Source organism: Balaenoptera musculus, chromosome 9, assembly GCF_009873245.2.
Source record: "Balaenoptera musculus isolate JJ_BM4_2016_0621 chromosome 9, mBalMus1.pri.v3, whole genome shotgun sequence".
Taxonomy (NCBI): domain Eukaryota; kingdom Metazoa; phylum Chordata; class Mammalia; order Artiodactyla; family Balaenopteridae; genus Balaenoptera; species Balaenoptera musculus.
In genome coordinates, this window is record NC_045793.1 from 21,296,180 (window position 1) to 21,309,279 (window position 13,100).

The 13,100-nt window shown below is 48.2% G+C and overlaps 1 protein-coding gene across 1 annotated transcript in view; it reads left to right on the top strand.

Annotated features, from left to right (window-relative positions):
* The window catches only part of PLXNA4 (plexin A4), a 447,305-nt gene that overhangs the window by 276,550 nt on the left and 157,655 nt on the right, over nt 1–13,100 (top strand). The window contains exon 4 of the mRNA XM_036863673.1: nt 6,351–6,482. Within this exon, the coding sequence (XP_036719568.1) occupies nt 6,351–6,482 (132 nt within the window). The remainder of the gene's footprint in view (nt 1–6,350; nt 6,483–13,100) is intronic.

Here is a 13,100-nt window from a genome sequence, read left to right on the forward strand (position 1 = left end):
GAAACCACCCTACTGTTTTCCTTAGTGGCTGTACCAACTTACACACCACCAAGAGTGTACAGGGTTTCCCTTTTCTCCATACCCTCGCCGACATTTGTCAGTAACTAATTATTGAGCAACAACCGTGTCTTGGGTACTGTGCCAGGCATTGGGGCTACAGCACTGAATACAACAAGCATGATCTCTGCCAACGTGAGACTTGAAGTCCCAGGTCTATTTGCCCAAATACAGCTCCTCCCCCCACCCTCAGTCCCCACAGAGGATGTGCCATCTTTCTGTAGTTCATTTCCATCATTGGCCTTCTTGCTATTCCAAAGAGCTTAGGATCAGCTGTAATGTTCCTGCTCCCTGCTCCAGACCCATTTATAAAAAGTATTAAGGAAGACCTTCAAGATGGCAGAGGAATAAGACGTGGAGGTCACCTTCCTCCCCACAAATAGATCAAAAATACATCTACATGTGGAACAACTCCTACAGAACACCTACTGAACACTGGCAGAAGACCTCAAACTTCCCAAAAGGCAAGAAACTCCCCACATATGTGGCCGTGTGGCTGACAGGGTATTGGTATTCCGGCCAGGTGTCAGGCCTGAGCCTCTGAGGTGGGAGAGCCGAGTTCAGGACATTGGACCACCAGAGACCTCCCAGCCCCACGTAATATCAATAGGTGAGAGCTCTCCCAGAGATCTCCATCTCAACGCTAAGACCCAGATCCACTCAGCGAACAGCAAGCTACAGTGCTGGACACCCTATGCCAAACAACTAGCAAGACAGGAACACAACCCCATCCATTAGCACAGAGGCTGCCTAAAATCATAATAAGGTCACAGACACCCCAAAATACACCACCAGACGTGGACCTGCCCACCAAAAACACAAGATCCAGCCCCATACACCAGAACACAGGCACCAGTCCCCTCCACGAGGAAGCCTACACAACCCACTGAACCAACCTTACCCACTGGGGGCAGACACATAAACAACGGGAACTACGAACCTGCAGCCTGCGAAAAGGAGACCCCAAACACAGTAAGTTAAGCAAAATGAGAAGACTGAGAAACACACAGCAGATGAAGGAGCAAGTTAAAAACCCACCACACCAAACAAATGAAGAGGAAATAGGCAGTCTACCTGAAAAAGAATTCAGAGTAATGTGATAGGAAAGATGGTCCAAAATCTTGGATGGAGAAATTAAAACCTTTACAGACAAGCAAAAGCTAAGAGAATTCAGCACCACCAAACCAGCTCTACAACAAATGCTAAAGGAACTTCTCTAGGCAGAAAACACAAGAGAAGGAGAAGACCTACAATAACAAACCCCAAACAATTAAGAAAATGGTAATAGGAATATACATATCGATAACTACCTTAAATGTAAATGGATTAAATGCTCCCTCTAAAAGACATAGACTGGCTGAATGGATACAAAAACAAGACCCATATATATGCTGTCTACAAGAGACCCACTTCAGACCTAGGGACACATACAAACTGAAAGTGAGGGGATGGAAAAAGATATTCCATGCAAATGGAAATCAAAAGAAAGCTGGAGTAGCAATTCTCATATCAGACAAAATAGACTTTAAAATAAAGACTATTACAAGAGACAAAGAAGTACACTACATAATGATCAAGGGATCAATCCAAGAAGAAGATATAACAACTGTAAATATTTATGCACCCAACATAGGAGCACCTCAGTACACAAGGCAAATGCTAACAGCCATAAAAGGGGAAATCGACAGTAACACAATCATATTAGGGGACTTTAACCAATGGACAGATCACCCATGATGAAAATAAATAAGGAAACACAAGCTTTAAATGATACTTTAAACTAGGTGGACTTAATTGATATTTATAGGACATTCCATCCAAAAACAGCATATTACACTTTCTTCACAAGTACTCTTGGAACATTCTCCAGGATAGATCATATCTTGGGTCACAAATCAAGGCTTGCTAAATTTAAGAAAATTGAAATCGTATCAAGTATCTTTTCTGACCACAATGCTCTGAGACTAGATATCAATTACAGGAAAAAAACTGCAAAAAATACAAACACATGGAGGCTAAACATACGCTACTAAATAACCAAGAGAAAACTGAAGAAAGCAAAGAGGAAATCAAAAAATACCTAGAAACAAATGACAATGAAAACATGACAGCCCAAAACCTATGGGATGCAGCAAAAGCAGTTCTAAGAGGGAAGTTTATAGCAATACAGTCCTACCTCAAGAAAAAAGAAAAATCTCAAATAAACAACCTAACCTTACACCTAAAGCAATTAGAGAAAGAAGAACAAAAAAACCCAAAGTTAGCAGAAGGAAAGAAATCATAAAGATCACATCAGAAATAAATGAAAAAGAAATGAAGGAAACGATAGCAAAGATCAATAAAACTAAAAGCTTGTTCTTTGAGAAGATAAACACAATTGATAAACCATTAGCCAGACTCATCAAGAAAAAAAGGGAGAAGTATCAAATCAACAGAATTAGAAATGAAAAAGGAGAAGTAACAACTGACACTGTAGATACACAAAGGATCATGAGAGATTACTACAAGCAGCTATATGCCAATAAAATGGACAACCTGGAAGAAATGGAGAAATTCTTAGAAAAGCATAACCTTTCCAGACTGAACCAGGAAGAAATAGAAAATATAAACAGACCAATCACAAGCACTGAAATTGAAACTGTGATTAAAAATCTTCCAACAGGGCTTCCCTGGTGACGCAGTGGTTGAGAATCTGCCTGCCAATGCAGGGGACACGGGTTCAAGCCCTGGTCTGGGAAGATCCCACATGCCGCAGAGCAACTAGGCCCGTAAGCCACAACTACTGAGCCTGCGCGTCTGGAGTCTGTGCTCTGCAACAAGAGAGGCCGTGATAGTGAGAGGCCCGCGCACGGCGATGAAGAGTGGCCCCCGCTTGCCGCAACTAGAGAAAGCCCTAGCACAGAAACGAAGACCCAACACAGCCAAAAATAAAAAATAATTAATTAATTAAAAAAAAAAATCTTCCAACAAACAAAAGCCCAGGACCAGATTGTTTCACAGGTAAATTCTATCAAACATTTAGAGAAGAGCTAACACCTATCCTTCTCAAACTCTTCCAAAATATAGCAGAGGGAGGAACACTCCCAAGCTCATTCTACGAGGCCACCATCACCCTGATACCAAAAGCAGACAAGATGTCACAAAAAAAAGAAAACTACAAGCCAGTATCACTGATGAACATAGATGCAAAACTCCTCAACAAAATACTAGCAAACAGAATCCAGCAGCACATTAAAAGGATCATACACCATGATCAAGTGGGGTTTTCCCAGGAATGCAAAGATTCTTCAAATACGCAAATCAATGTGATAAACCATATTAACAAACTGAAGGATAAAAACCATATGATCATCTCAATAGATGCAGAAAAAGCTTTCGACAAAATTCAACACCCATTTATGATAAAAACTCTCCAGAAAGTAGGCATAGAGGGAACTTACCTCAACATAATAAAGGCCATATATGACAAACCCACAGCCAACATTGTTCTCAATGGTGAAAAACTGAAACCATCTCCACTATGATCAAGAACAAGAGAAGGTTGCCCACTCTCACCACTATTATTCAACATAGTTTTGGAAGTTTTAGCCACAGCAATCAGAGAAGAAAAAGAAATAAAAGGAATCCAAATTGGAAAAGAAGAAGTGAAACTGTCACTGTTTGCAGATGACATGATACTATACATAGAGAATCCTAAAGATGCTACCAGAAAACTACTAGAACTAATCAATGAATTTGGTAAAGTAGCAGGATACAAAATTAATGCACAGAAATCTCTTGCATTCCTATGCACTAATGATGAAAAATCTGAAAGAGAAATTAAGGAAACACTCCCATTTACCACTGCAGTAGATAGACATGGTTCCTCCAGCACTCCCAGGGTGATGCTTGTTTAACATTAACTACTTTCACTCCTAGAAGAGATGCAGGTTTATAGAACCAGTAGGACCTGGCGCAACTTGTGTTGGTGTAGTATGTAAGTGCCCTGAAGAGTGGACTCTGGAATTGGTTGCACCTCGACAGGGGTTGAGGCCATGCCGGTCGCTAAATGTGTGACCATGAACAAGGTATTAAACCTCTCTGTGCCTCACCTGTAAATGGAATTTATTAAGGCTTATTGGAATAAGGCTTAGTGGAATATTAAGGCTTCATGGAGTTATGAGGTTTAAATGAGAGGGTAAATACATGTAGAATGCCTAGAATCGTGCCTGACGCATAGCAGCCACTCAATCGCTAGCAGTTCTTGTTCTTATTCCTGTAATGGCCCAAGAGCCAGCAGCTGGTCCAGCCTACCTAAATTTTGTGATTGCCCATCATTCAGCACATCCACCGTAAACTCCTTTCATTCATGTCTTGTGTGAGACTCTTTCAGCAGATGGATGAATGCATGCTTTCCTTTCTGTTTTCTGAAACAAGTAGTGGATTGGGGTGGGGTGATGGGAAGGGAAGAACCCCCTTTTCTTTCTTTTTTAAAGGTCTTTTATTCTATTTTATTTTTATTATTTTTTTGGCTGTGCCGCATGGCTTTCAGGACCCCAGTTCCCTCACCAGGGATCAAACTCGGGCCCCCTGGCAGTGAGAGTGCTGAGTCCCAACCACTGGACCGCCACGGAATTTCCAGGAACCACCTTTTCAATTACTGATTTCCTGCCCTGGCAGAATGGGCAAGGGCGGGGGTCATACCCCCATCCTGCCTCCTTGGGCCTGGGAAAACTCGCCCCATTGGTGCTCCCTGGTCCACCCCTCTGTCCCTGCCCAGTTCACCTTGTTTCTTCTGATGTCCACATCCAGCACATCCGCTCACCCTAAAGAGCAGGGAAGTTGGAGCCAAATGATAAAGATGGTCACTCAGGCACTGAATCCAATTTCCCTCGGGGATCAGACCACGGGGCACTGGGTGGGACACCATTCTGCTGGCATCCCCGAGGGGCGCTTGCTCCTGCCGGTAGCCTTAAGGGGCTGGAGACCAGCTGGCCGCGCAATATCACTCTCGTGCTGCTGTTCCAGGGGTGATTCACAGCTGGAGATGAAGCCCAGCTGGGCTGGGGGCCAAGGCCATCACCTCGTGGTCAGACTTGGGTGGTAATCCCAATTGGTTTTGCATGAGCTCCCATTTCATTCAGATTAAGGAAGGACCTGGCCAGGGTGGACGTCTGGTGGCTTGGGGGTGGGGACAGAAGGAGGAGGGCTACTGGAATCCAAGGCATTTAGATTTTCAGGGCTAAACAGATCTTTTGTTAATTCCTTCACCAGTTTGTTTGGTTTTTTTCATTGCTGTTGTTGTTGTTTTCCTGAGCTTAATGGGAAATCTGCAAAGAAGAGTTTGAACTTCATGTATTTCTTCATTTTTAAAATAAATATTTGCCAAGCGCAAGTGTTTCAGCTTCAGAATTGGGAATGACTGGCAAAAGCCTCTGGAATTGTGCAGGCTGGAGGCCGCTGCCTTTAGTGGCACCCCCAGGAAGTAAACATGAAAGCCATCAAGGAACAGGGTCCCTCGTGTAACTGGAGTGGTAGGAAAAGCATGGACTCCAGGGTCAAACTGGATTCTCATTCTGTCACCAGATTTGATAGCCCAGGCCAGTTGTTTAACGTACTGCATCTCATTTTCCCCATCTATTCTATCAGTATATCAGGTAGGACTTTTTTTTTTTTTTAATTTATTTATTTTAGGCTGCGTTGGGTCTTCATTGCTGCGTGCGGGGGCTTCTCATTGCAGTAGCTTCTCTTGCTGCAGAGCACGGGCTTCAGTAGTTGTAGCTCGAGGGCTCTAGAGCGCAGGCTCAGTAGTTGTGGCTTGTGGGCTTAGTTGCTCCGCGGCATGTGGGATCTTCCCGGACCAGTGCTCGAACCCGTGTCCCCTGCATTGGCAGGCGGATTCTTAACCACTGCACCACCAGGGAAGCCCCCAGGTAGGACTTTTGATGTTGCAGAGAACCTTTTTATTACGTTAACAATAAGGTAATATCCTGAGTAACTAGAAAGGCCCGTCCTCTTCTCCAAAGATGTACAAGCAAGGCCTCAAAGACTCGAGCCTAAGGCCTAGTGAGCCAGAGAGAAGAACACCAGATTCTTGTTGCAGCCCGGTTTGGTCTCCGCCTCGTCCCTTCTCTTTGCCATTCCCGACGCGAGGCCCCTGGTGGGCATGTGCCGCTCCTCCTTCAGGCCTGGCCTCTGGGAGGCAGGGCTCACTGCCTCCCCCTTGCCTGTGGGAGGGGCCCCGGGCGGAAGCTGGACCGCAGGCCACGCAGGATCGGAACTCACACCGGCTCTCCTCTTCCTCTTCTCCACAGATCCGGGTAGATGGGCCCAGGGGCAATGCCCTCCAGTATGAGACGGTGCAGGTGGTGGACCCCGGGCCCGTCCTCCGGGACATGGCCTTCTCCAAGGACCACGAGCAGCTCTACATCATGTCGGAAAGGCAGGTAAGGCGCTCTGAGCTCTGTCAGACATTTGTCTTGTTGCTAAGGACTAGCCTGTGGCTCCGTGGAAACCTACAGGAGGCCGGCTGCAGAGACGGGATTTGATTTATTTGGCTCAGTGTGTATCCTTTCCGTTGTGCTGCCTGGGGACAGAGGCTGAGTGTGCCGAAACAGGGAATAAAACCTTTCACATATCAAAATATCTGTGAGTCAAGAACAAATCCACTGACTTCAGAGTGACGGTGTGTGTAGGTGCAGGGCCAACATTTGCTCTCACCTGAAGAAACATGGTACAGATGCCCAAGTTTTTGGTCCCGATTTCCCTACACACTGTATAGTTTCCCACCAAGGTCACCTTCCTGGACCCTGGAGGTCTATGGTGGGCAAGGATTTGTCGCCCAGAAAAACTTAGTTGAGGGCACATCATGGAAGAGTCAGATAGATGGAGATTCAGAAAACAGGGTCTATGTGTATGAGATGAGATGCTGTAACATGTGTCCCGAGGCTTCGTGTGTACCTGGACCTCTAACATGGAACCTCCAGCAAATTCCATGAGGCCACACCAGGCAGAACAGATATGGTGTGAGGATTGGTATTAGCTGATGTGGAGTAGGAAGTAGCAGAGTTGGATTTGCTTCTGGAACTCAGCTGAGAACTAAGTTCTTCAGGGGTCCCTGAGCTCAGACCAGGACTCATACATTTGCAGCGGGCAAAGGAATAAATTTCGCCTTGGAAATTCCATCCATTTAAGGGTATTTCCGGGGGCGCCCTAATTCACAGCCCGCAGTGTTCCACCCCACAAGACACACCCCACCCCAAGTGCGGCTTCGCAGTGCCGTACCTCTGCCCCCGTTGCCTCTCTGGAGGATGGGTCATTCTGGGAGCTGTCCTCCCTGCCCATGAATATGTATGCATTAGCTCTGAGCGGCAAAGGCAGATTCCCCCGTCTTATTCATCTTCATTAGCGAGGCCTGAACTCCCCAGAGGACCTTGCTGACAGAGTCTGGATTGTTCTGCCTGTTCCCTCTCTGCAAAGTGAGGGAGATAAATACCACATTATGCCGCCCACAGGGCCTGTGCATTATGCCTTGGCAGCCCACAGCAGCTCCACCCTCCCCAAGAGCTCGATGACATCTTCTCGTGGCGAGGGACCCCCATTCAGCCACACTGGGACCCATTGTGGTGCCCTTGCTGAGGCTGCCATGGCTTGGGAATGGCCTGATGTGGAGCCGAGAGGGGAGCATTTTATCCCAGGAGTCCGGACTGGTATGAAGCTGCTCCTTTGCTTTCATTTCTTATTCCTTTTCCGTGAGGGCCACACTCCCCCTCCCTGCCTACCTCTAAGGCCCTAGACACTGAGGGGAAGCAGCTTTCCCTGGTGGAATGAATTCTTTGGAGAAGACCCAAGACCTCCACGGGCATTGAATGTTTCAGGATTTCTTACGTGACCCGAAAGCCAGGATTTCTGAACCTGGGACTTAAAATATCTAAGGACTTCCAAAGAGGAAAATCTAAAAGCTGTGTGGAGCCCCCTCTAATTGCTGAGTTGGGATTCTGAGGTTCGTTTTTTTTTTTGTTTTTGGCTGCGTCAGGTCTTAGTTGCAGCACACGGGCTGTTCGTTGTGGCGCGCAGGCTTCTCTCTAGTTGTGGCGTGCGGGTTTTCTCTTCTCTAGTTGTGGCGCACAGGCTCCAGGGCACATTGGCTCTGTAGCTGTGGCCCACGGGGTCCAGAGCCCTTGGGCTCTGTAGTTTGCAGCACGCGGGCTCTCTCGTTGAGGCGCGTGAGCTCAGTAGTTGTGGCACGCTGGCTTAGTTGCCCTGCAGCATGTGGGATCTTAGTTCCCCCGACCAAGGATCGAACCCGCGTCCCCTGCACTGGAAGACGGATTCTTTACCCCTGGACCACTGGGGAAGTCCCGGGATTCTGAGGTTCTTGATTTCACCTGTCCCACTTCCCTGAGAGCGCGGTCAGTGGTCAGTACCCATTCAGGCTTGACGGCGAGGCATGCTGGGAGCTCTGGATTACGGGCACACTGGGAAGGAGAGGAAGGCAGGAGTGGATAGAGTTAGGGCCGTTATCCGTTATGGGGCTGCTCCTCCTAGGCCTGCCACCCGAATCACAGTCCCAAGACCCTGATGTCTGGGCCAACACTGGCGTCCATTGGGGTTGCAGATTCTTAGTGGGGAGGGTAATATAGCAAGATGGGTAATCAGACTGACCTTGGTGTCAGGATATCTGAGCACGAACCTTGGTCCTACCATTTACTAAGTGTGATCTCAGGTAAGCTCCTAACCTCTTTAAGATTCGTTGTCCTCAACTGGAACATGGACGTAATGATAAAATTCACTGGTGTCGTTCCGAGGATCTAATGACATAATGCACGTAATCAGCATGACCCAAGCCTGGCACAGCGTAAGGGCTTGGTAAGTGGAGGCTCTTATGCTTATGACATTGCACCAGGAGCATCTGGAACTGGCTGTGTGTGGAGTCTGGCAGGTGGTGGCATCAAGACTCTGGGTGATCTATCGGGGGTGGAGCGCCGGAGTCCAGGTCAAGGCCGAGGCAGGCTCCTCAGCAGGGATCCAGGCCCAGTGGAGAGCAAATCAAGAACCCACAGCCTGCAGTTCTGACTGGGCAAGAGCAGCTTGGTAAATATATCTGGAGATATACCGGGCCCCGGGGCTTCAGGACTAAGGCCTACCAGCCTCTGTCGGCCGGTGGGTGAGTCTCAGCCATGATGGATTGGAACACCTTGCAAGGCTGGGACTGCAGGCTGAGGGTATGTGCTCGGCACTGATGTCGGCTCTGCCTGAAAGGTGCTTCACTTTATCATCTAATTTTTTCTTTTCCCTTAAAACTTAGCTCTGCTGTCACATGTTCAGTGAGCTACTCCTGACCCGTGGTTTACACCTCTACGGTAGCTCTTCTCAGACTGAGCCGTGATGACTTTCTTGTCTTTGTCTCCTAGCAGACTGACAGCAGCTGGAGGACAGTTCTATGTCTTCTTCGTCTGCCTAAATCTCACCTTCTAGGCCTTTGATAGTTATTTGATGAATGTACAGATGAATGAATGAATGAATTCCCAGTGTCTTCACACAACCAGAATTAGAAAAGAGAACTGATATGAATGATTTATTGCTTATCTTAATTCCCAAGTTTGAACTTATATGATTAAAAGACTATACTTTAGATAAAGAAAGCATTCCCCCAAGCTTCAGTCATCTGTTTATCACTGCCATGACTTTTGCCCTGTTCTGAACTATTTTTTGCTTTGTGTTTTCATTTATATAAAACTTGCTGGTTAAACTTAAATAGCCTACTTTAACTATCTCTTAAATAATAATATCATACATCTGATGTGATAGTCATATATAATATACCTAATTGTGATATTGTGATTTATAATAAGAACTATATATTCAGTCTTCATCCCTATTTCTGGCACAGAACTACCGCAGTCCTTGGAATTTCCTGAGTGATAAAAGCAATGGGAGCTATTACTACAATTATTTGCATGCTGAATAATTCTATAGCTGGGATACTGTTTCTGTTGTTTTGGGTATGTGAGTTCCTCTCTATTTCTTGCCCAGCAAGGGCTCCTTTCTATGTAGTACACTTTTTCTTGGAGTGGCTGAGTGCGCCTGCTAGGTATCAGTGTCATTTTGTCAGGGTCTGCCTGTCTCTTGCAGTGCCATATTATGTTTCTGTCTTCTTGCTTTTCTTCCGCGTGACTCTGGGTATCTCCCTGGGGGGGGGGGGTGTGTGTCTGTGTGTGTGTGCACGCGTGCGCGCATATATGGACACACACACACACCTTCCCCTGTGTCTGTCTCTGTCTGTGTGTCTCCAGCAGTCTCCTTGCTTTGTACACGTCTGTGTGTATGTATATGGTATATATTTACTACAACTGCGGTACTCCCAAGGGAATGTCTACACACACTGAAACCAGTGTGATAAAAACCTGCCAAACTGATGGGAGGGAAGTGAGAGGAAATGTCAGCAAGGCAGACAAACGAGGAGATGAGGTGGCAGAGCCGGGGCTGTCCTCAGGTGCCCTGGAGCAACCCACTGCGGAGGGGAGAAGCAGCTGTCGCCACCACGAGGCGAGGCTCTTCTTTGATAGGCCCCAGAACAAGTGGCAGATTTCTCAGTAAATTTCAGCATCCCTGCCATCCAACACACCACCTCTCCCCTGCCTGAGAGCCAGAGGCCTTAAGCACATGTTTCTGCTTTTTGAGATACACTTTCAGTTGTGTCTGGGCCAAAGCTATCTCTCGCGGCGTTCTTTGCTTTACTGACTCCTGTTGACAGTGGGTCAGCTTCCACGTGCCTGGGGACATCACAGCCTGTTGCCCTCATGAGCCAGTGGCACTCCAGTCCTAGCTGTGAACCAGGATACAGATGTCTGCAAGGGCTGAGGAGGTGGGCCCACCTGAGGTCGGAGTTACCTAGGAAAGCAGGGCCAGGCAGGGGCTGCTCTTGGCTCCAGCATAATCCCGTAGTGAAGTAGTGAGGGCCATCTTGCTTTGTAACGAATCACCCAGGCCTGATTCATTCATTCACTAAACAGATATTCACTAAGCAACTACTATGTGCCAAACACTAGCCCAAGCACTGGGGATTCAACAGTGAAGAAACAGATAAATATCCTTGACTTTAGGAGCTTGCAGTTTCAGCAAGAGGAAGCACCCAAGAAGAATCAACCTGCTAAATAAGTCCTATAGTAGGTTAGCAGGTAATAAGTGCCACGGGGCAGGATAATGGGGATTGGGAAGACCGGTCAGGGTGAAAGGGTTGAAATTTTAGGCGGAGCAGCCAGAGAAGGCTTCCCAGAGAGCAAGGGCATCAAAGTGAAGGGGCCTGTGGAGGGTCCCTATCCCCTTCCCTCTTCTTTGTATCGGTTTTCAAGCTCTTTGCCTGGGGTTGTGAAATTGAGAGATGGCTAAGCCTGCGCGGTGGGAGAGAGGGAACTGGGGAGAGGATGCTTTGTGAGTGTGATTTGTACCATGTTGTGAGTTTCAGAAGGAAAGGTGGTATTGGGGTTCAAGACAGACAGGCTCACACCCCTTGGGACTCAGACCCCTATCTGGGTGGTGCCTCTGCTGAGGACGCTCTGTGTGATGAGGGGACCATTATCGCTCCTCTGTGTCCCTCCCTGCCCCTGCCTGCCTCCCGGGATGTTCTGAGATTAGCCAGTGCGAAGTCTGACAAGCTCAGAGGTCCATGGACATCGCTCTCATACAAGTGCAGTCGTGGAGGGAGCTCCTGCGGCCCAAGGCGATGGCTCCTGTACGAATGATTCTACTCTCTTCACACTGGGTCCCCAGGCATGTGTGTTCCTCCCACCCCTGCAGGGCGAGCTGTCCGCTCCAGTTTGCATTTGGATGGCCGACACTGTGACAAGGCCATTTGGACATTTGCTCCCGGCACCCAGACGGGGCTGTTTCTGATAGCTCCTGGGAGAGGGGACTTGACGCGCAAGCCTGAGAGCGAGTGACAGCACACGAGCCACCTCAGGCATCCGCAAAAAGAGAAAAACTTGCCGTGTTTCACCTAGTCTCACTCAGGCAGAAGCCTTCCGGTTTGTCTGGAGCTGTTCCTGAAGGTTCCCGTGCATCATGACCAAGATGTTCCACTTCTCCCTTCCTTCTCAGTAAAGGCAGAATGTCTCCTTGGGAGGGACCTGGACAGGGGAGAGGACTTCCTGCTTCAGGTCCTACACTCCAGTGCTGGTACCTGGATTCTCCGTAGTGTCATACAAGCTTAGAGCTGGAAAAGCCCTCTAGGCTTCTCAGGTCCAGTTATCTCCCGCTGCCTTTTCCCCTACAGCGGATGAGCACACTGAAGCCCAGAGAGGTCAACGGCTTGTCCAGAGTCACACAGAGGGCTGGCGGAGGAGCCAAGTTGGAATCCAGCCCAGCTCCTACTGCAGGGTCTGCTCCGGGCCCCTCTTCCAATGAGGAGCTCTCAGTGGGGTGAGAGATGCGCTTCATCTCCTAGTCTTCCCAGCAGGACTGCTCTGTACCCCAATCCTCAGCTGCCGAAACAAGCCTTAGAAATCGAAGGGATTGCTGGGGGTGGAGTGGGCTGAATGCGGCACTGGGGGTGACGTAAGAACGCAGAACCACCCCGCTACCCCACTGTGAAGGAGGGCCCTTGGTTTATTCATCCTTAGTTCCAGCCCAGTGCAAGTTGGGACAAAAGCCCCTTCTGTTCTAGGACATGTTGGGGGTACACAGGGCCCCAGACACAGCCAGGACACCCCATAAGGGGAGTAGGCAGTGAAGCACCCTGCCCACACACACACTCCTTTTCCAACTGACATGCCTCTCAAGGGTCCCTCCCAGAGGCGTGAAAGCCTCCAGTATCTGAACAGGGTCAAGTTCAGTAGCCTCCCCGAGAAGAAACAATGAGAGTGGCCTGGCATTTCTCAGGTGATCATGAGGGTGACTGGGATACAGAAATGTGTGCAGGGTGGAGACCACAGGGTGCCCATGAATAGACCGTGAGCGTGGAATTTCACCCTGGCCCTCAGCACTCACCAGCTCTGCCGCCCAGAGCAAGTCACTCAAGCAGAGTTTGTGCTTCAGTTTCTTCATGTGGAAAACACAAATGATAA